The sequence below is a fragment of the Nannobrachium achirus genome (assembly GCF_963921795.1).
Source record: "Nannobrachium achirus genome assembly, chromosome: 10".
NCBI classification, from domain to species: Eukaryota; Metazoa; Chordata; class Actinopteri; order Myctophiformes; family Myctophidae; genus Nannobrachium; species Nannobrachium achirus.
This window is the reverse complement of record NC_137819.1, coordinates 60,653,549-60,677,349: the sequence shown is the minus strand read 5'-3', so window position 1 is coordinate 60,677,349 and position 23,801 is coordinate 60,653,549. Positions and strand designations below refer to the sequence as shown.

At 42.5% G+C, this 23,801-nt stretch overlaps 1 protein-coding gene across 1 annotated transcript in view; it reads left to right on the top strand.

Annotated features, from left to right (window-relative positions):
* osbpl10a (oxysterol binding protein-like 10a) overlaps nucleotides 1-23,801 on the top strand; it is a gene marked incomplete at its 5' end in the record, with an annotated part of 278,334 nt that overhangs the window by 116,158 nt on the left and 138,375 nt on the right. Inside the window, one exon of the mRNA XM_080735634.1 lies at nucleotides 4,465-4,692. Within this exon, the coding sequence (XP_080591760.1) occupies nucleotides 4,465-4,692 (228 nt within the window). The remainder of the gene's footprint in view (nucleotides 1-4,464; nucleotides 4,693-23,801) is intronic.

Sequence of the window (23,801 nt, the reverse complement as noted above, 5' to 3'; positions counted from 1 at the left end):
TTGGCGCCTCTTCACATTGATGTCCGATAACTTTATCGGACATCAATGTGAAGGCATAATTATCGCTGTGATATTTTATGGCTATCGTCACCGTTGTCGCTGCCGGTGGAAAAGGGCCTTTATTGGTGTCAGAAAGGCTTATCTCTGTGACACTGCCTTGGATAATAACTGGGCTAGATAATAAAACAAAAACATAATTTTCCTCTCCGGTGTGAGATATAACGTATCGTATATATATATATATATATATATATATATATATATATGTATACTTTTGTACATACAGTAGACGTACATCGAGTTATGAATTAATTGGTCAACACATTTAATATGGTATTGACATGGTCGGCCATGCGTGTGCGGTGCGTGCACGGACGTGCGTGCATAACACGTGCTTGACATAGTCTGCCACTGGCCACATTCCACAAGGCGGCAGTAGACGCGTGCAAAGGCACAGGCAACGTGAAAGTGAAGACAAAAATGTGCTATATGTTGTGGGTTATGGATGTACATATTTAGAAGGTTATTTCATTTAAATTGTGGAGTGTGTGTCCGTGTGCATGATGTGTGGTGTGGGTCTGCAGAGTGAAAAAGTCAGCAATACAAAAGCACGCTACGTACGCGTTTGTAGGCAATTTACAAATTACAATTTAAGCATTTAGCAGACGCTCTTAATCCAGAGCGACTTACAATAAGCAATACAATAAGCAAGTTAATAAAGACATCAATACATCAACATCAATACATCAAACGCATAGAAATATTATCTAGGGAAAAAAAAGAACGTGTAGACCAAGCACCCATTCAGTAAAAACTTTATATAAAACCTAAAAATGCTATCTAGCATTCATGTATGGTCATTGAGGGTAGGTGAGGTAAGTGCTATGGGCTAAGGTGGAGTCTGAAGAGGTGAGTCTTCAGGCCACGGCGAAAGCTAGGGAGTGAGTCTGTTGTTCTAAGTGCGACAGGGAGTTTATTCCACAGTTTGAGGGCCAGCCCAGGAGGGTGAATTCTCTAGGACGAGTGGATTTTTGTCCTGGGGGCTTTTAGCGAGGGTTCTGTCAGCAACATAGCAGTGAAAGGGTTGTGTGCCGTGGGAGTCCTGCCATGGGCTTTGGGGTGTTCTGCTGAATCACATCTGGAATGCTGTGGAAGTGTAGGGCCGCCTTATACTGGACAAGATCACTGCGACTGTCTAACTGGGCGTGGTGTGACGTATTTGGCATCCTTTGTGCCGGTCGCTCTCAAGCAATACAACGAGACTCATGATGGTCGCTTGCCTCGGCCTAATAGGATTACCTAGGACAACTGTTACCTTGCACTACTGGAACAAAAGTTGTACTGACTCTGACCTCTAACGTACTTTTCCCTGAGAGGGTTGCTGTGGCGTCTTGCTGTGGCTCCCATTAATGCTTAAAAAAGGAAAAAAAGAAAACATATATATATATATATATATATATATATATATATATATATATATATATATATATATATATTCTTGACTTACTTGCACTGACTTTGGTCACTTATTTTCTGGCCCTGCACTATTGGGTTGTGTTGGTTGTACTTTGTACTATTGCAGTGTTGATATGGCGGTGTAATACTTGTGTTGCATGACTGCATTGACTAGCAGTGACTGTTATGTGCACTTTTTTTTCTCTTTTTTTTTGGCACTGTTTGTTAAGTTATGCTTTGAGTATAGCTTTTTTGTGTGTGTGACGTGTCACTTATGAGCGTTGAATGTTTCGTGGTCATTTTATGTATATATTCTTCTTCTTTTTTTTGCAATAGCTTTCGACACTTTATGTTTTATTTATCTTTTTTTGTGCTTGCTCTTTGGACTGTACACTACAGTACTCTTTTTTCTTTTTCTTACTTCTCTGTAACTTGTAACCTTAACTGCTGTGCTGCCTCTGGGCAACTGAATCTCCCCCGTGGGATAATAAAGCTATCTATCTATCTATCTATCTATCTATCTATCTATCTATCTATCTATCTATCTATCTATCTATCTATCTATCTATCTATCTATCAGTGCACAGGGGTCTTCAACGTTTTCAGGCCAAGGACCCCTTAACTGAGAGAGCGATGAATCAGGGACCCCCACTACATATTGTATAAAATTGTGTTGCAGATAAAAAAATGTCATAGATTTCTTAGACAGCTTTTGTTTGACAGCACTGTCATCATGTTCAAGGAGTAGGCTAATGTGTATTTTCAAACATTTAACCACTGGAACCGTCAAATACTTTAGTCTGCTCTTCTTTTCCCTCTACAAACCTCTTTGCGAAACATAGCCGATCTATAAGCTTACAACGCCTTGCAGCGCGAGGCGTTGTAAGCTTGTAGATCTGCAATTTTTTGTTCCACTGAGAATAGGGATGCTAGGGTTCACAGTTAATGTAAAAAACATGATCCTATCACACAAAGATTTGGTGGCCCCCCTGTAGTAGCTCTGAGGACCCCCTAGGGGTCCCAGACCCCCTGTTGAAGACCCCTGCTGTAGCACTTCCTTCGCCCTTCCGGTCGAAAATGTTGCGTAATCAAAGTGTACGTAGCGAGTTGGATTCCCCTTGGCATGTGTTGTTATTTGTGCATACTTTGGATGTAAATGCACTAGGCGATTTTAATATACAGTAGGATGATAACAAAAACATATCTACATATTTAAGATTCCTATTTTCTTATCTACCGTAATTATTCTTATCTATTATTCTAATCATCCAATTCACCCTAGTCATCCTCTCTGTCTTTCACTTACCCTTTTAAAGCGTTATGATTCACAGGCCAGTAAATAAAGACAGAACAAAATGAATGCAGACATTGAATATCAATATTTGAACTATAAATAGCATGATAACATTTTCATGCCATTCCCCCCAGCTTTGGAGTGTACAGAGAGAGTGGGAGGATAGAAAAGGAAATTGAGATTCTGTCTGATGCTGCAGCCAGCCAGCGTACTGTGTGTAAATACACTGGCTTTATGTATTAAAAGCACTGGAAACACTTCAGTGATTGTGGACTACCAAAGCTCTGAGACGAAGAGGCTAAAACCATTACAGGCATAAGCAGAAATAAAAGACCTGGTTTAAAAAAGTTTTAAATGGCAACTTTGTAGACTTAGCTCTTGAGTAGCCTATAGTAGAATGCATTGGGAAGTGTTATACTGTATATAAAGTACAGGTTTGGGCCACTACGCAGCCTTCACACCTACGTTGCTCTACCGATCCGACCGATATTGTCTGAATCATAGTGTTTGGGGCTTTGTCAGAGTACCCGTTGTACCCGTCTGTCTGTCTCATTTGTGTCCATATATGGAGCTATCTGCATCTGTCTGTCTACCTTTGTGCTTTTATGCCCATATATGGAGATCTCTGTATTTGCCAGTCCTCCTTGTCCCTTTTTTGCCCATATATGGAGATCCCCCATTATTATACCCTTACCTTGCATATTGCATAAATGGGTGTATCGGGTAGGCCTATATGTCTGAGTCAGAGTGGCGTGGTCGATATGCCCATATATGGCAACCCGTTCTCACCCCGACGGCGTCGCACCCTTGACGCGCAGGGAGAGTGTTAGTGCGCATGCGCCGAGACATGTTGACTCTAGTAGTCATCTCCCCTGAGTGGGAGGTGAACCCGGACCAGGCGAACCTTGGTGATAGTGGCCACCGTGCTCTACTTAAGCCCCTATCAGAGTCCAAGGTGAAGAGCTATCCACCGCAAATTTTAGGTGGAAAGCTTTCCACCTCAAGTCAGAAATAAGTGAAGGCCATCATAGTCAGTCACGGTGAATAGGCCGGTGAAGTCCTATTCACCGTGACTGACTGGTCTAGATCGACCAATCAGTGAACGGGGTGAAGAGCCTATCTGTCTGATAGTAAAAACAGAGAGATGTGTCGGGACTCGCGGTGGAAAGCTCTTCACCGCGAGGAATGACGTAACGTTGTAGTTTTATGACTCAAAAAGACTACACCGCGGTGGATAGCTCTGTACCGCGGTACCGACTCTGATAGGGGCTTTACTGAGCTACCGAGCGGCTGGCCAAACCCCCATCTGTAACAGATATTTTTTTTATCTGTATCTTACCATCCACTTGAATCTTTTTATCTGTTTATCTGTCCCTGTGGGAATGGGCCTTAAGACAGATTTTTCACGTCCTATTGATAGGAATTGCCTTTATGGTGAGTTTCTAAAGCATTCATTCAGTCACTGGTTCAGACACATGGCTCCATTTTGTTTGTATGCCTGCATTGTTGACAGTCTGGTCAGCTGTCTGGAAACTTTCCAATGTGCTATTTATTCAACCTGGTTCATAAATGACCCATTTTATTTGTTTGGAGTTTTCTGTCTCCGTGATGGATGACTCACTGTGGCGTTGACTCAGTTATCTCCCCCTCTCTACTCACCTGTTCTGTGCTCCGTGCCCGTTGCACTCTAATTCTCCATCTCTCTTCCTCCCTAGGGTTCTTCATCCTCTAGTCGTACCCGAAGTTTCTCCCTCCTCCCTCACCTTCCCCCTTCGTCGTCGTCCTCCCCCGGGTCCCAGAGACACCTGGGCCACCCGGCCGCGCCCTGCAACATCGTCACCATCACGCACCACAAGTCTCCCGCCGCGGGCCGGCGGGCCAAGACCCAGAACCAGTACCAGAGCCAGAACCAGTACCCAGGAAGACTCACGGAGGTCAAAGAGGTGGCTGTTGTTGGCTAATGATGTCACTTACTTTAGTGCAGTGGTTCTCAAACTTTGAACTTTGAAGGTCTCCCCTTAACTTTGACATTGTACAAATGGAACCAAATGGACCCGTTAGGGTCCATTTGGTTCCATTTGTACGCTGTAAAAGTTACAGACTTGTAAGGGTCGATTTAGACCCCCCTAAAGGAACCTAGTCCCTGAATTCCACTTTGAGAACCACTGCTGTACTGTGTTCAGTTCCTGTCAAAAAAAATATGTAATTTATTCTATACTTTTTCAAACTAACGATTGCTCGTTATAGGTTGCTAATCTCGCAACCTTTTCTTATAGTGGAGGTGTTTTTTAATGCTTTGAATGAATGGATTCCATTCATTTAAAATGAACTTGAGGTTCAGGCCCACACATCTAGAGTTCGGGCCACTTTGCGGCCCTCACACCTACGTTGCGCCGCCGATTTGACTGATATGCCCATATTTGGATATCTGTATCTGTCAGTCCTTGTCCCTTTTATGCTCATATATGGAGATCCCTGATGTCCTCAGTATGTGCCCATATATGAGCATGCCCCCTTTTGTGCCCATATATGGGGATCCCTGATGTCATCAGTATATGCCCATATATGGGCCTTTTGTGCCCATATATAGGAGCTGACTGATTTGTTAGCTCCTGATGCCATGAGGACACGTTGAGGTTGGACAACACACTTCATATTTGGGCGTAGCTGCATTGATAACTCCCTATATGGTTATGGCTGTGTCATGGTGACGTGAACGTGACGACGTATTGAGATGAGCGTAACGACTTAGTGACTTGAGTGTGACGTCAGAGGTCTGCTCGCTCGCCCGCCGGAATCAAAACAAATAAGAAAATATTAAATATTTATATAACTGTTTTGGGGAGAGATCTATGCTCCAAGTGTCTTTAAAAGGATACAGAGAAGGGCACAAACAAGGGGTAATGTCAATAAAAATGTCATTTGATGAGTAATCGTCAATACAATATTTTAACTACTGCCCAAAATAGCGATGGTCAGGCTTAAAGGGATATTCCACTTTCAACAGGGAGCAGTGGAAGGGCCTCGCTCCACATACACACCCATTGTAACTTCAAACTTCATTTTAACCATGATAGATTCATTAAAAACACACATTATTTTTCCTGGTGACTCATACTACCCTCCTAATACGTGAGCAGGCCGTGTTTTTTCGATAACCTTTTTCATTTATTTTTAATAATTATTTGGGAAAATGAAAAAAAAAGAAAAAAAAAATAAATATCGAAAAAACACGGCCTGCTCACATTAGGAGGGTAGTATGACTCACCAGAAAAAATAATGGGTGTTTTTAATGAATCTATCATGGTTAAAATGAAGTTTGAAGTTCCATGGGTGTGTGTGGGGAGAGGCCCTGGGCCTGGAGGGCCTGGTAACATTTACATCAAATATCTAAATATTCAATCAAGCGAATTAAAAACTGTTCAGGGTGTTCATAAAAGCCTGATTAGATGATAAAATTACCAAAAGTTTTTTTGAAAGTGAAATATCCCTTTAACTGGAACCAGGTAGAACCTGTGAGAATCTCCACATTCCCCAGGTGAATGAATGCCTGAACGCTGGAAACTGTCGATTTTTGTGGAATTCCCTCTCAGGCTCTTGCCATGGCGTCGCACTGCATTTTCCATGGCCTTTGTTCTCAGTGTTTGCCCTAGTGTCAGGTGGGTCGCTGCCTGGTGCAGTGAGTTCAGCAAATATTTCTGGCCTGCTGTACACTGCGGTACGTTCAATGTCTGTCAGTAACTTTAGCTTGGTTAGCATTTTCCTGTACATACTGTATCTATAGTGTAACATGGCAGATGACAGCGATCAGATCTGGCAAAGGATATATTATTGAACCTACGGGTGTATCCTCTGATATACCCGACTCTGTGAGAGATAAACTGAGATAAATGCAACACTACTGGTTGCCAAGAACATAAACTTCACCCTGGAGGCTCCAAGAACTGTACAGTAATTGATGAAGGAGAGACGACAGCTACCGTCTCATTTTCCTACTGCTCTCACACCATTTGAATCACTTTGTACTGTAGCTACTCTGTCAGGGGCGTCACAAGGGGGGGGGAAAGTGGGACTGAGTTACTAGGGCCCAAGGTGGAGGGGCCTTAATCATTTTATACTTTAGCTATGGCGTGCTGTGCTGCAAGCTTGTAGATCTGCTATTTTTGAAAAGTCGTGAAAATGTGTGCAAATCTTTGAATATATGTATTTTCTAAGCGAACATTTGTAACTAAAACTTTGCTTCTGGGGGGGTCCCTGGAACTAAATATATTGAGATGGGGGTCCGTGGCCAAATACATATCATTTTGGGGGGTCCTTCACATGAAAAAGTTTGAGCACCACTGACATAGAAACATAGGTATTTCGTAGTCCCGGTTTCCTGAAGGTGGCATACGCGTTTCTGGTTCCGGTTCAGTGTCCCATAGCTTTGCTTCATTGGTGAGGCAGCAGATTTTAAAATGGAAACGCATAGGACTGTTTAGGGTTGATAACTGCTGCCGCACGAATCAAGTGACTCTACGGGAAAATGAACTGGAAACCGGTATAAATGCAGGTACGCACAGAAACTATTGCTATTTCTATGACTTGAGGAATGCATCGAGTGGGGCCTATTTATGTGTATGGCTTCTCTGCCTTAACACTTCTGTTGCCAACCCTGAGTTTCCCGAGTTTGTATAGGTACCCTACCTGTGCTAACCCCGAGTTTCCCGAGTTTGGGCCGTTTTTGAAGAAAAAATAATATTTCAAAAATGTTGTTTTGGACCCCCAGAAATGTAATAGGCATGCTCGTGATCGCGAAATTGCATGTTTAACCCCCATATCAACCCATTCTATCAAACATGGCAGCCATGTTTGTTTACAACTGAAGAAAACATAATGGCTGCTATATCATGAATGCCTGAACGGATTTCCAAGTGGATTTTTTTTGTTTGAAAGCTGTGAACAGCGTGCTGCACACACGTGGTGCATGCTCTAGGCATGGTCGTGCACGATCCGTGCACTATGAATTACATGGAAGTCTATGGAGACCATGGCATCTTGGACCTTGAAAGAGATTTAATTGATTGCAACTTAAAGGATGACGTCACAATCCATCGTCTTGTGACGTCATCATTTTCCCAAAAAAAAAATTAATCAATTTTTTTGAAAAAAAATATTTAGATTTTTATTATCGCGAGAACAATGGCTTCCACTTTAAAATTGCAACTTTTCAGGAATAGAAAGCCTGCAGTTTCTATAAGATCGATGATGTCACAAGACTATGGGTTTCTGACCTGCCCACAGCCCTCCTTTGAGAAAAAAATCACACCCGTGTGAACTGAGCGGTGGAGTCTGTGCGCGCGCGCGTGTGTGTGTGTGTGTGTGTGTGTGTGTGCGTGCGTGTGTGTGAGTGTGAGTGTGCCTTGCCTGTTCTGGCCTGGCCTGAACAACAGCGCCCCTCCCTTAACATGTGTGGTCAGAAAAGGTACTACACCACAGGCTTGAGGCTACATACAGACCCACCCACCCACATACATACATACATACATACATACATACAAACAAACATACATACCTACACACACGGCCACGCTATGGAGACGGTGTGACCACCGCTCAAAAAAAGAAAAAAAAAATAGAAAAGCTATTTTTGAGTGAGGACCAATTATATGAACATAGGTTGAAAAGTGGTGGAGTGCCCCTTTAAGTGTTAATCGTAAGACATTTAAAACCCCTCCTTTCTGAATGTCCCACCGCTCCCTCAAGTCAGACTGACAGACAGACAGTCACTTACTGGACCCGTCAGTTCAGATTAGCACAAAGTCCTCATCTACTACATGTTCATACACCAATGGAGCCATTCACTGATGGCTTCTTATCTTCCATTAACATGGAGCTATCCCCCAGCCCCCCCCCCTTAACTAATTGCCTGTCAGAAGTTTACTTCTAATGATTAACTGAAACAGATTAGATGCGATGCAGGGTTTATGGGTAAATGACTGATTATAAAGGCTTGATTGGACTGCTTCCATATGATTAAAACCCATTCAGAACGGGCACACATTATTTGTGTATCATTATTTTATGCTTTAACTATTGAAAAATAGCAGATATACAAGCTCACAGCGCGGCACCGAGTGCCACGCTGTGAGCTTGTAGATCTCCTATTTTAGAAAAATCTTGAAAATTAGAATTTTGACCCGATTCTATAATCTTTTGAATCCTTCTAAGTTTTTTTTTAAAAACCTACAGTATGTTTCTATGTCAGCAATCTGGCTTAGCCATCGTCAAAGAAAAGGTCCTTTTCACTGGAGCTCAGTTAGTCTGTTCTTGAGAGACTACTGTGTCAGTGGTGCTCAAATCTTTTCATGTGAAGGACCCCCAAAATTATATGTATTTGGCCACGGACCCCCATCTCAAAATATCTAGTTCCAGGGACCACCCAGAAGCAAAATTTGAGTTACAAACGTTCGCTTTAAAAATACATAATTATATTCAAAGATTTGCACACATTTTCACGACTTAAAAAATAGCAGATCTACAAGCTCGCAGCGCGGCACTCGGTGCCGCGCTGTGAGCTTGTATATCTGCTATTTTTCAATAGTTAAAGCATAAAATAATAATACACCATACTGTGTACCCGTTCTAAATGGGTTAAAAACATTCTGTTTAGTCATGGACTTGTTTGGAATATTGACAATGAGGTAATGTACTACTGAACTATGTAGATAAGAAGACTTGAATTCTTTCTTAGCTGATGGAAAGACGTTCAAAGGTGATGACCAAGCTTATTGTGGAGGGAAAGAGAATGAAAGAGAGAGAACTTGCTTTGCAACTATTGTAATATGTTATGTACTCACTGCAGAGAGAGGGACAACACTGAAATGTTGTTTTATGCAGAACATTATTATTTTTGCAAGGCCAGATTTTCTGCAAACAAATAGTCATTTTTGGAGGAGAAGTAAAAAGTTTGAGGAGTAAAGTGCTTGAGGTTAGTAGATAAATAGTGATAACTTCAACGTTTTCTGGCCAAGGACCCCTTAGCTGAGAGAGAGATGAAGCAGGGACCCCCTCTGGAGTTAAGTGCTTGAAGTTAGCAGATAAATAGTGATAACTTCAAAGTTTTCTGGCCAAGGACCCCTTAGCTGAGAGAGAGATGAAGCAGGGACCCCCTCTACATATTGTATGAATGCGTCATGCCAATTTTCATCGATTTCACAGATAGATTCATAGACTTGTTTGACAGCACTGTCATCAGTCTATGTTCGATCGTGTTTTTAGTTAACTTGACCTTTCACTCTGTACTTTGTCTGCTCTTTTTTTTTTTACCTCTACACCAAACCTATGTGCCAAAAATAGCCGATCTACAAGCTCTCAACGCCTTGCAGCGCGAGGCGTTAACTTGAGAGCTTGTTGAAGACCCCTGCTCTAATACATAAGCTCTACAGCTCAAATTGAATGAAACTGTTTTCTCCATGGTAGAGAAACACTGTTTGGCTCAGTGCTGACCTTGCTCTGTCGCTAAAGGGCACAGCAGTCAGAAGGAATCCTTTCTCCAGTTTCTACCTGACACCGGCTGTCCTCACGCAGGCGGCACTGCAACAACGGCAGCTCTCATTTAGAGGGCTGTGTTTGGGACAAAGCAGCTTTGTACTGTACTCCACCAAACAGTAGTTCAATAGGTTGCAGCGAAGCTAATAACCTAATCGTGTAATCAGAGCTTCACAATGGGATGTTAGCACCATGAATCGACCTAAGAACTGACACTACAGAGCGCTATTATGACCGTTTGTTTGCCTGAGCGCTCCCCTGTAGAGGGGCTTTAGTTTAGTTTGGTTTATTAGTACATTATTATAAAAAACAGAACAATACGTATTGAGGATACAAAATACTGTGCTCACAACGCCTCGCAACGCAAGGCGTTGTGAGCATGTAGATCGGCTATTTTCACAATCGCCTCTTGCTTACTTAATATTTGACAGTTTCGCCAGTCCTGTCGAATATTCGACTATTCGAATACTTTGAGGTCGAATAATTAGAATACTAGAAATCACTATTCGTGAATGCCCTATTAACGACCTTTACTTTTTGGATTTCTCCATTAACCGAGAATCGTATCAATAATCTGAAGACTCACCTCTTCAGACTCCACCTTAGTCCTTAGCACTTGCCGTGGAACTTGCCCTAGCGTGGACGACCTTTCAAGCTTATGCAAAGGTTAAAATGTAATTTAGCTAGGATGTTATAAGATGGATTCCAGGTTCATGTGTTGACCTTGCTGGCATCCTATAGTTTGTAAAGTTTCAATGTTCAACATTTTCAGGCCAAGGACCCCTTAGTTGAGAAAGAGATGAAGCAGGGACCCCCACAACCTCCTTATAGATTCCATATCGTTTCATTGTTTGACAGCACAATCATCATTGCATTTTGGATTCATGTCAATTTGTGTTTTCAGATGGGCATTTAACCTCTTGAACCGTCAATACTTAACTTGACCTTTCACTTTTTTACTTAGTCTGCTCTTTTTCCCCTCTACGCCAAACGTCTTTGCCGAAAATAGCCAATCTACAAGCTCATGGTGTTGTGAGCTTGTAGATCTGCTGTTTTTGGCTTAAGTTCTCAGGATATGGACGCTAGGATTCAAGTGGTTAATATAAAGAAGGAGAAAAAAGTTTCTATCACACAAAGATTTGGAGGACCCCCTGTAGTAACTCTGAGGACCCCTTGTTGACTGATGATAGGTTATTGGTTTACCCAGGGGTTGACACTAAGGTCTCAGAGGCACTTGCCCGTCGGGCAAGTATAGGTCATGTTCTACTTGCCCAAAGGTCATGCCAACTTGCCCGAAAAGTAAATCGTCCATTATAAGATGATAGGTACGATTTTAATTACCGCTCAATTTAACACTTATTTCTTTACTTTCTGGGGCTGTGCGATAAAATGTCATACTCATACCTCAATACCTCCAAATACAAATACCAAATACCTGCATAGCTATGATTGAATATGTCTATGGTTTCTTCTATTTTTGAAGCGGTGAAAGCCGCTTCCAAGGAGTGGCTTTGTGTGTCACGTTCATGTCCATATATGGTCATTCCAGTCCAGAATGAACAGGTTTCATCTGTCCCGTACATCCGGAATATGTGTGTAACGTCCGTCCCGGTCTGATGATTGGATGATTAAAAATGTCCAATGAGACCATACTTTGAGGATTGGTCAAGCTTCACATGACAATTCGGCCCTCCAGATAAAATCCTTCGTTCATTCAGAATTGGAAGAATGTATAGATCACAGAGTTCATAGCTCTAGAACACATAGAATAAAAGTTCACCGCTTCACTTCGAACCGAGGTTTGATTTTTAATATTTAAATGTAGCAACAGTAGAAACAGCACATTATAGCAGGTACTGTAAACAGTGCTCTTATTTTATATTCCCCAGACCAGACAGAGCGGGCTGGCCACATTCAAGTGTTTAGACATATCTCGTGTTGTGTTTATAGACTGTTGCGTTCCCTCTCAAATGAGTCGGGCAACCTGAAAGCCAACATCACCTGCCTGAAAGTTTTATTTACCTGCCAGGGGCAGGTGGGCAAGCCTTAGTGTCTGTTTACCTATGATCCTAGATTACTATCTCTGTGCATTTGATTTACTACCTTGTGTTACAACTTACTGTAAATCACTCTGGATTAAGAGCGTCTGCTAAATGCCTAAATTGTAAATTTAAAACAACATACTGTAGTTATACTAGTAAGACGCCTCAGGGCGACATGCGACCTCACCCTTTATTCTTGGCTATCGGGCCAGTGATGTATATCGGACCAATTACCAAATCTCAACAGTGCCTGTTGAGATTGGCAGAATATGCCCATATATGGGCATTACCAAATATGGGCATTCCCAGATATGCCATTAATATTGATAACATTGAGACAGGATCTCCCTATATGGGCATAGAACGGACAAGGACGTAATTAATTCGCATGTCAGAACATGCCCGTATATGAGCATTTCCATATATGCCGATTATAATTACATCTAAAGATCCTTCTCCTTCATTGATGATGATGTGATGTCACTACTATTTTACTATTATCGGCTTCAACCGTTAGAGGTGGCTTAAAGCAAGTCAAACCTACTTTCATGGGTAACTATCTGCTCCATCTGTCACTGAAGTCACTCAACTTGCTATAAGGAAGTTGTCCCCTTAATGTTTTATTGTACTGTTTTGTACTGTACTGTATTGTATGTATTGATTGTTTTGTATGGATAGCCATACCTTCACTGTTGTACAGCCTGCCCAGGGACTACAGATGAAAATTAGCTCATGGCTAAATCTGGCTCATTTACATTGATGTGAAAACTGATTGCGACCGTAAGGTCGCAGTTTAGTATGAAAACCTCCACCGGCCGTCCGTCGGTCACACGTGCGGTCGACCGCACGTCACACGTGCGGTCGACGTGTGATGAGGTCACGATGAGTCATCTATGCCCAAATATAGATTTCTAGGTCAGATGGCCCATAGAGTTTGTGATGTCAAACCTAGCAACCCAATATAAACAAACCTGATGTCAGACCTGAAGTATCCTTTTATACCCATATATGGAGATACAGAGATCTCCATATATGGGCATATTAGAAAGCCCATATATGGGCATATACGGATGACATCAGGGATATCCATATATGGGCATAAAAGGGACAAGGGCTTACAGTTAAGAGATCTCCATATATGGGCATATCAGAAAGCCCATATATGTTCATATACTGATGACATCAGGAATATCCATATATGGGCATAAAAGGGACAAGGATTTACAGTTAAGAGATCTCCATATATGGGCATAAAGGGACAAGGACTGTTACAGTAGATATAGAGATGTCCATATATGGGCATAAATGAACAAGGACTGACAAACACTGAGATCTCCATATAACCTATGGGAATATAAGGGACGAGGACTGTCAGCTTGTAGACCTATTTTCTAAATATTGTTGTACATTAAAAACTTGAAATGGGTCGTTCTGCATAGTACTTGGGATTTGTTGATGTAAATGTTCACATAGAGTGTAATAATTGGTAAAACAAACTTTTGGCCTATTTGTGGAGATAAGCGACCAACGGTCGCTTATCTCCCGATTAGGGAGTCTTACTGGTATGTTGATTAATGTGCTCTGTGCTCTGTCAGAGTGATGTCACAGTGACAAGGGAACCAATAGACTGTAAAAATGTGTACTGACTGAAGGACTGACAAAGAGACAAGCTATATACTGTACAGTAATCGATTACATTGATTGATTTGTCTGATTAACTGTTCAGCCCTAATTTCATGCCAGGCCCTTTAAAAAAATACCTTTCTTGCTCACTGAAGAAGTCCGTCTCCAAATGTTGCTGCTTTCCTCTGGGGCCAGAGCCCCCCTGCCGTGCCTGTGCCTTGTCATGCTAAGAATAACTTGATGAGTGAGGCTCAGACAGAGAGAGGACACGCCAGAGAGCAGTGGGCGAGGAGGAGAAACATTTCTCACCTCTTCAGAGCAGAAAGCCTGCTTTTCCTGAAACGAACCCAGGACAATTAGTGTAAATATTGCGCAGATGGTGTGGTCATTGAGCAAAACAAACACTCATTTGCTTCCCTCTTTTTGAAGCCATTTCTCTACAGATGGACTCCCAGAGTGGAGCAGCAAACAAGGGTCTCCTTTGAAGTGTGATTCATTTTTTTCCATTCCTTTCATGTTGGTTCTAATTCTGCCTCGGTCGGATCCAATGACGGTGTGTTCTGTTTGTGCAACCCGATTCATGCGCAACATCATCTGTGCTCTGCAGGGACGTACAGAAAATTTTAGAGAGGCAGGAGCTGAAATAAACTCATTCCCAGCCAATTCTAATTTCCTGGTACTCCCAGCCAGCCAGATCATCTTTCATCATCTTTTCGATCATATTCCATCACATTCTGTTAACACCTGTGCAGTCAAATATCTGTATCTGTTGAATTATTCCCTCTGCACAGGTGTTAACAGAATGTGATAAAAGATGATGAAAGATGATCTGGCTGACTGGGACTTCCTAAAAAAGATGATAAAATCAAATTTGGCTGGGAATTAGTTAGGGGCCTTTTTGTGAAAATATAGAAAATTGCAGACCTCCAAGCTCACAACGCGTCGCAGCGCGACGCGTTGTGAGCTTGGAGGTCGGCTATTTTCAATGCTAGATACCACCCCGAAGTAAGCATAATCATGTCAATACTGGGATTTCTACACAGACATTTAAATTATTTCAATATAAAATGCTGCATTCAAGTTCAGGAGAGTTTGGACAAGGCAATTCTCTCGAATGCTGCCTTCAGGTATGGCATGGAAAGTTGCATTTCTTTCACCATTGTAAAAACTGCATCCATGGTCTGGAGAGGGCACTTTTTTACAGATGGATAAACGGGCAGGGGCTCAAGCCCCCTTTGAAGTCTATGTGTGCATGTGCCTGGTGCTCTGTTTTCCTCTTTGTACCTCTCTCTCTCTCTCTCTCTCTACCTTTCTCCCTCTTCCACCTGATGTGGGTTGATTTAGTGCCTGCCTGGCTACCACCTGATCTGGGTTGGTTTAGTGCCTGCCTGGCTGCTACCACACAGCGTTCATGAGTCATAAAGTCCATAAAACATGGCTGGCTGCTGCTGGAATGGGGCCAGCTGACGGTGGAATGGAGTGTATTTGATTCTGCCTGGAGGCTGAGTTAAGTGCTGCCGTACAATTACTGGAACAGCATGCTGTGCAGCTCATACTGTACTGTAGGTGGATTTATGACAGAGCAGTGACTGGATGGATGCAATAGCCATGTTCCTATTCCACATCTCTTGATTAACCCATTTAGAACGGGTACAGATTATAGTGTATCATTATTTTATGCTTTAACTATTGAAAAATAGTAGATATATAAGCTCACAGCACGGCACCGAGTGCCGCGCTGCGAGCTTGTAGTTCTGCTATTTTAGAAAAATCGTGAAAAAGTGTCTTTTGAATACTTCTAAGGTTTTTTGAAAAACCTATGTTTCTATGCCAGCAATCTGGCCAGCCATCGTCAAAGAAAAGGTCCTTTTCACTTAAATGGAGCTCAGTTAGTCTGTTCTTGAGAGACTACTATGTCAGTGGTTCTCAAACCTTTTCATGTGAAGGACCCCCAAAATGATATATATTTGGCCACGGACCCCCATCTCAAAATATTTAGTTCCAGAGACCACCCAGAAGCAAAATTTGAGTTACAATCGTTCGCTTTGAAAATACATCTATTCAAAGATTTGCACTCATTTTCACAACTTTTTCAAAAATAGCAGATCTACAAGCTGCCGCGCTGTGAGCTTGTATATCTGCTATTTTTCACTGGTTAAAGCATTCAATAATTCTAGGCCTAAATGGGTTAAATTACGTTGTGTTATTACCATGATGTTGGCCATGATGATATTGATGATTATGATACGTTCCTGTGATGGCTCGTGCTGAATTACCCTTAGACTTCGTACTTTGGGCCGTTCGTTGCCTTTGAATAGTAATACGTAATTAGATGAAAACCTCACTAGGCAGCCACCTGTGGAACAGTCCTTCAATGAGATCGACATTCGTCTTCAGCTACCCATTGCTACTCTCTCTCTCTCTCTCTCCCAGTTTAGTCCTTATGCCAATTCCCAATTTCCCCCTGCTGCTTCTTTTCACTGTGAGCAACTTCACCAGGAGGGGTGAACATGCTATCTATCCAGTAGGGTTGGGATTCGGAACCGAAGGAACTGGGGGAACTGAATCCAACATTGATGAATCGGAATCGGTTCCTTGAACTGTTTCCAGAAACCGGTTTTATCACTGCCAAAGCTGGTTATGTGGACTTCAAGTCTGCTATATAATCACAATAGGGTCCATTTGGTTCCATTTGTACACTCAGAGTTACAGATCTGTAAGGGTCCATATTGAAGAGTCATTAAAATGCAAAACACTTTTGCATATATTACATAATATACTTATTGTCACATTTTAATATCACAATATATCGTAGGACAATATATTGGGAGGGTTAATCTTTTTTATTTCATCTCTTGGGGAGGGTCATTGAATTCTCATTGAATTCTTTTTTCACAGTCAGATGGAGGGTCATGGCATTTTATATCAGGGCACATACACTTTCTCCAGGGGTACCCTTTAAACATCCACCTGTCCCAGTACTTGGTTACTTGGTTACTTTACACCAGTGTGGTCGGGAATGTCTGATGGTTTTTTGTCCTGAATCTGTTTGACATCATGGGTAGAGTAATCAGAATCAGAATCAGAAACACTTTATTGCCAAATGCGTCACAAGGACACACAGAAATTTGTTGTGGTGTTACAGCACAGATAAAAACACACAGACAGAACACATTTAAGACAAGACACTCAGGACATGATATAACCCATAATAAAAACTATAATATATACGTAAAACATCATTAGTCTTTAAAAATTAATTAATATCTATTAATATCTATCCAGTCACTATCCAGTCACGTCCCAGAAGGCTGCACTGTTCTTTTTACTCCATGGTTTTACCTTGGATCTTTGTCTGTCTTCCACCAAAGGTACATTTAGCTGAGCTAACATGAAAGCTTTATTGTGTGTGGCTTTTATCTTGTCAAATATCGTTTTTGTGCGAGACAGATGTTTAGAATTTTGAAGGAACGGTCGTTACATTGTTTCTATATCCTGACGGTCATTTCGTAGTTATGAATATGAACCATAGCATCCTTGAGCTTGTGGATTGGCTATTTTCGGGAAAGGAATTTAGTGAGAAAAAAGGAAAGGACCAAGTACTGTTCTTGTCAATTATGCTAAATCCATATTGTATTGCTTTAATAATAAGCAATAGGTCAACATGATTAAAATGATTATATTTGTTTATAAACCATGCATTGGACTTAGTTGGGCATCGACTTAGGGCGATAGGTGTGTTTGTTGTACAACATGCATGCTAGCAGGCTCTGGCAGCTACTTGTGGCTGCTATTGTACACATCAAATGCAAGAAGAATGACCAGAGAAGGGCATTACTCTGAGCCCACTGACCGGGTAACAAGGAGATCAGATTTCACTGACAGACACAATAAAACAGGCTGTTTACAAATCATGACATCCAAACGTCTGATCACAGCAGCTGCTGTTTTAATCGTCAGGGTTTTATGTGATCCAGAGTCTGTAGCCTGTTAAATCCAAGCCCCTAGAACGGCTTGTAAACATTGAAGCGGCCGCCCTACTGGCCAAAGCTGGAATTTCTGGCGGGATGAAACATACATGCACGAGCATAAGAGCACGGCGCTGGGGTCTACAATAGGGTTCAATGGACGTCGACGTTGTTCGTGACGTCATTACGTCTCGACGTCAAACATTTTGGCCACTAGGTAGTGGCCAATTTCCCCCAGAATGCACCTGGATTAGCTACATGCTAGCATGTAGCCATTGCTTCAAAACGCCACTGAGCACTTGCATTGAAATGATAGTGGGGGCGGGGCCGGTCCGCTCTCTATTTTATATATACTCTATGGTTAAATCCGACTCAATGAAGTAGCAACAACAATGGTGACCAATAGAAACTAGTCACTATAGAAATGAGTCACAAATTGCCATGACTCGCTTGTCAAAGAAAATGAAAGGCAATATGGCAACATTATGGATTTGAATACAACAAAAAAGGTGAGCCAGCAGGGGCTGAAATATCTTAAAAGGGTCTTTTCATGAAAATATTGAAAATAGCAGACCTCCAAGCTCACAACGCGTCGCAGCGTGACGCGTTGTGAGCTTGGAGGTCAGCTATTTTCGGTGCTAGATATCATCCTGAAGTAAGCATAATTAAGTCAATACTGGGATTTCAACACAGATATTGCAATTCTTTCAACATAAGATGCTGCATTCAAGTTCAGGAGAGTTTGGACAGGGCGATTCTCTTGAATGCTGCCTTCAGGTATGGCATGGAAAGAGGGGCATTTGCATTTCTTTCACCATAGTAAAAACTGCATTCGTGGTCTGGAGAGCTGGGCACTTTTTACAGACGGGTAAAAGGGCAGGGGCTCAAGCCCCCTTTGATGTCTATGTGTGCACGTGCCTGCGTCCGCAATCCAACCATCCAGAAGTGTGATGGAGTCATTCTACAGACACGTCTCTTCCATCCAGCTGCCTTATATCTGATGTAAGCCCGTCAAATGACTCGTCTCTCAGTGACTCATACCCGGCCGTGGCTGCATGAGACCTCTGAGGTCTCAGCCAGGCTATTTCTGGACATCTCACTGGGCCTGTTTACCCCTGACTGATGAGAGAAGAGTAGACGTTTCATGCTTGCCTCACGGATCCCTGTGAAAATGGGATGGCTATCTTGCTGAGGCGTTGTGTCCCAGACTCCCAGTCAGGGACGTGCTGGCCATTGGGAAAAGCGGGACAACTCCCGAATGGCCGGTTCATTCCCGGCTGGTCCAGGCCGGCCATTAGGAAAAAAATTAAATAAAATGTCGGCCTTCCATGTTGGGTGCTGGGCGGCCAACAAAGTAAATCGTCACTGTCGGGCAGAAATCTCCCAAGTTTCAAATTTGTAATTTTTTTTCGCAAAGCAAAGCCCTGCTTCATCATACAAGGCCGTCGCACAAAAGTAGTGAAAACAGCAGATCTACAAGGTACATTTAGCTGAGCTAACATGAAAGCTTTATTGTGTGTGGCTTTTATCTTGTCAAATATCGTTTTTGTGCGAGACAGATGTTTAGAATTTTGAAGGAACGGTCGTTACATTGTTTCTATATCCTGACGGTCATTTCGTAGTTATGAATATGAACCATAGCATCCTTGAGCTTGTGGATTGGCTATTTTCGGGAAAGGAATTTAGTGAGAAAAAAGGAAAGGACCAAGTACTGTTCTTGTCAATTATGCTAAATCCATATTGTATTGCTTTAATAATAAGCAATAGGTCAACATGATTAAAATGATTATATTTGTTTATAAACCATGCATTGGACTTAGTTGGGCATCGACTTAGGGCGATAGGTGTGTTTGTTGTACAACATGCATGCTAGCAGGCTCTGGCAGCTACTTGTGGCTGCTATTGTACACATCAAATGCAAGAAGAATGACCAGAGAAGGGCATTACTCTGAGCCCACTGACCGGGTAACAAGGAGATCAGATTTCACTGACAGACACAATAAAACAGGCTGTTTACAAATCATGACATCCAAACGTCTGATCACAGCAGCTGCTGTTTTAATCGTCAGGGTTTTATGTGATCCAGAGTCTGTAGCCTGTTAAATCCAAGCCCCTAGAACGGCTTGTAAACATTGAAGCGGCCGCCCTACTGGCCAAAGCTGGAATTTCTGGCGGGATGAAACATACATGCACGAGCATAAGAGCACGGCGCTGGGGTCTACAATAGGGTTCAATGGACGTCGACGTTGTTCGTGACGTCATTACGTCTCGACGTCAAACATTTTGGCCACTAGGTAGTGGCCAATTTCCCCCAGAATGCACCTGGATTAGCTACATGCTAGCATGTAGCCATTGCTTCAAAACGCCACTGAGCACTTGCATTGAAATGATAGTGGGGGCGGGGCCGGTCCGCTCTCTATTTTATATATACTCTATGGTTAAATCCGACTCAATGAAGTAGCAACAACAATGGTGACCAATAGAAACTAGTCACTATAGAAATGAGTCACAAATTGCCATGACTCGCTTGTCAAAGAAAATGAAAGGCAATATGGCAACATTATGGATTTGAATACAACAAAAAAGGTGAGCCAGCAGGGGCTGAAATATCTTAAAAGGGTCTTTTCATGAAAATATTGAAAATAGCAGACCTCCAAGCTCACAACGCGTCGCAGCGTGACGCGTTGTGAGCTTGGAGGTCAGCTATTTTCGGTGCTAGATATCATCCTGAAGTAAGCATAATTAAGTCAATACTGGGATTTCAACACAGATATTGCAATTCTTTCAACATAAGATGCTGCATTCAAGTTCAGGAGAGTTTGGACAGGGCGATTCTCTTGAATGCTGCCTTCAGGTATGGCATGGAAAGAGGGGCATTTGCATTTCTTTCACCATAGTAAAAACTGCATTCGTGGTCTGGAGAGCTGGGCACTTTTTACAGACGGGTAAAAGGGCAGGGGCTCAAGCCCCCTTTGATGTCTATGTGTGCACGTGCCTGCGTCCGCAATCCAACCATCCAGAAGTGTGATGGAGTCATTCTACAGACACGTCTCTTCCATCCAGCTGCCTTATATCTGATGTAAGCCCGTCAAATGACTCGTCTCTCAGTGACTCATACCCGGCCGTGGCTGCATGAGACCTCTGAGGTCTCAGCCAGGCTATTTCTGGACATCTCACTGGGCCTGTTTACCCCTGACTGATGAGAGAAGAGTAGACGTTTCATGCTTGCCTCACGGATCCCTGTGAAAATGGGATGGCTATCTTGCTGAGGCGTTGTGTCCCAGACTCCCAGTCAGGGACGTGCTGGCCATTGGGAAAAGCGGGACAACTCCCGAATGGCCGGTTCATTCCCGGCTGGTCCAGGCCGGCCATTAGGAAAAAAATTAAATAAAATGTCGGCCTTCCATGTTGGGTGCTGGGCGGCCAACAAAGTAAATCGTCACTGTCGGGCAGAAATCTCCCAAGTTTCAAATTTGTAATTTTTTTTCGCAAAGCAAAGCCCTGCTTCATCATACAAGGCCGTCGCACAAAAGTAGTGAAAACAGCAGATCTACAAGCACACAACGCGTTGTGTGCTTGTAGATCGGCTGTTTTCACTAGTTGAAATCATTTTTTAAATAATGATAAATAATGATAAATAAATGATAAATACAAAACAAACATTTTGGACATACAAGGTTTCCACCCGACAACAACAAAATATAACTCATGTAATTGGCCCACTGGCTTGTCACTTGTCATGATCTGAAATGGCAAATATTTGAGTAGCAGCAGCGCTATAGAGAGATAACTCTCTCTAGCGCGCAATGAGGGCCTCTCCAACTCTTTTTCCCGGGCTGAATCAGGGGCCCAGCACGTCCCTGCTCCCAGTATGAAGATAAGAAGACATTGCTGTCAGTCGTCTGCCTGTATTGTTGCCATTGTGTTTGGTTATTGTTGCCATTGACCGTAAGGTCGCAAGTGACTATGAAAACCACACTTTTGGCCCTACTCTTATCTCCGGCACCGTTGCACCCATCCATGCCAAACTTTGCAGAAACACTCCTCGTCTGGCAAACCACAACTTACGCCCCTGATTTCTCACATGCCCCTGTTCTAGCGCCACCATGAGGCTGCGTGTGTACATGCGACCTGCCTCTTGTATTGTTGCTATATGGACCTATAGAGTCTGAAATAAAATTGATTGACGGTCGCTTATCTCCCGATTAGGGAGTCTTACTGGTGTATTATTACCATTTTGTTTGTATTTGTTGTTTGTCATTGTATGTGTTTGTCAATTGTGTTAGTATGTGTGCTATTGTCATTGTGTTTGTGTATTGTCGTCATTGTGCTTGTTTGTACAGAATGTGTAATTGTTTGTGTGTATTGCTGTCATTGTGCTTGTGTGTCTGTACAATTTAGTAAAAATGTCAAGTTTAAAAGGACATAATGAGCCATATCTGAGGAATGAGGAACTTTAGGTTTGATTAAATTGAAAAATATTTTACAGTTTGGGGTCCCAAATATTTATATTTTTGAGCTGTGCTAACTATATATATATACTATTTTCGCATGACATAAGTGCGTGTGTGTGTGTGTGTGTGCGCGTTAGGCTTGTCACGATACTGGATTTCTAACTTTGATACGATATTTTGAAAAATGTCGATACTCAATACCATTTTCGATACCACGCCACCACTGTGATTTTAGTGCAAAAAAATGTTTAAAGCTATACTGTGTAAGTTGCTCAACTGGTGGTCTGTAGCAGTATAGCAAACCGCGGTCGCGTTTGCTTTTTTCGTCCGTTTTTCGCTCGCGGACCGGGCCGTCAGACCACCGCGTCCGCCTCGCCTCGCCGAGACGCTTTCAATGAGGTCTCCCGTGTCCTTCTACGAGCAGCGGTTGGGGAGTTACATGCTAGACTCCTCCAGTGTAAACACTGCAGTGTACTTCCTGAAGGCGTGTTTCCTAAACCCACCAGAGAGCCCGGCAGTGTATGTTCTGCGCTGTGATTGGCCGGCAGTGTATAACCCTCGCTGTGATTGGCCGGTAGTGTGATGACGCAATTTTTCCGCGAAAACCGGTCCCGGGCAGGGATCATAGAAAACATATAAAGAGAAGGCTTTAGAAGCTGAAAATAACGGAGTGGGGGTTCTAAAACTTTAGCGATTTAACAGCTAGGACCATTTTAAGATTTGTTTTATAAAAAAAGTTACATGGTATAACTTTAAAAGATCTAGGAATAAGCCAAAGTTGGAAAGATACATAAATGTAACGTTGTGTAAACCAACGAGAGAGGTAAAAAGTGTGTGTGTGTGTGTGTGCGCGTGTGTGTGTGTGTGTGTGCCTGGCCTGGCCTGGCCTGAAAACAGCGCCCCTCCCTTAACATGTGTGGTCATAAAAGGTACTGTAGGGCAGGCTACATACAGACAGACAGACAGACAGACAGACAGACACGGACGGAGACAGACATACCCACACACACGGCCACGTATAGGAGCGTTGTGACCACCGCTCAAAAATTTTGTATCGATACTATGGAAAAGTCATATTGAAAATCAATACTATATTCAAAATCGATACTTTTCGGAGTGCTCCGTTTTGAACAAAATGCCTCAAATCATGAAAACAGCATGCGATTTCCGTTTAATTTGCATGCATATATTCGGGGACTTCCCATAAGTCCGAAGGTTCATTAGTCCGAAGGTTCATTAGTCCGAATTTAGTTAGGGTTACTGAGGTTAGGGTTAGGGTTAGGCATAGTATTCTTAACAGATTGGGACTAATGAACCTTTGGACCAATGCCATTGCCAAGGATGAAATGGCACATTTTTCAAATCAGCCACATGGTGGTAACAGGCCAATTCGCGTTTTGACCCATAACCGTTCTGTGTATAACTTTCTATGTGC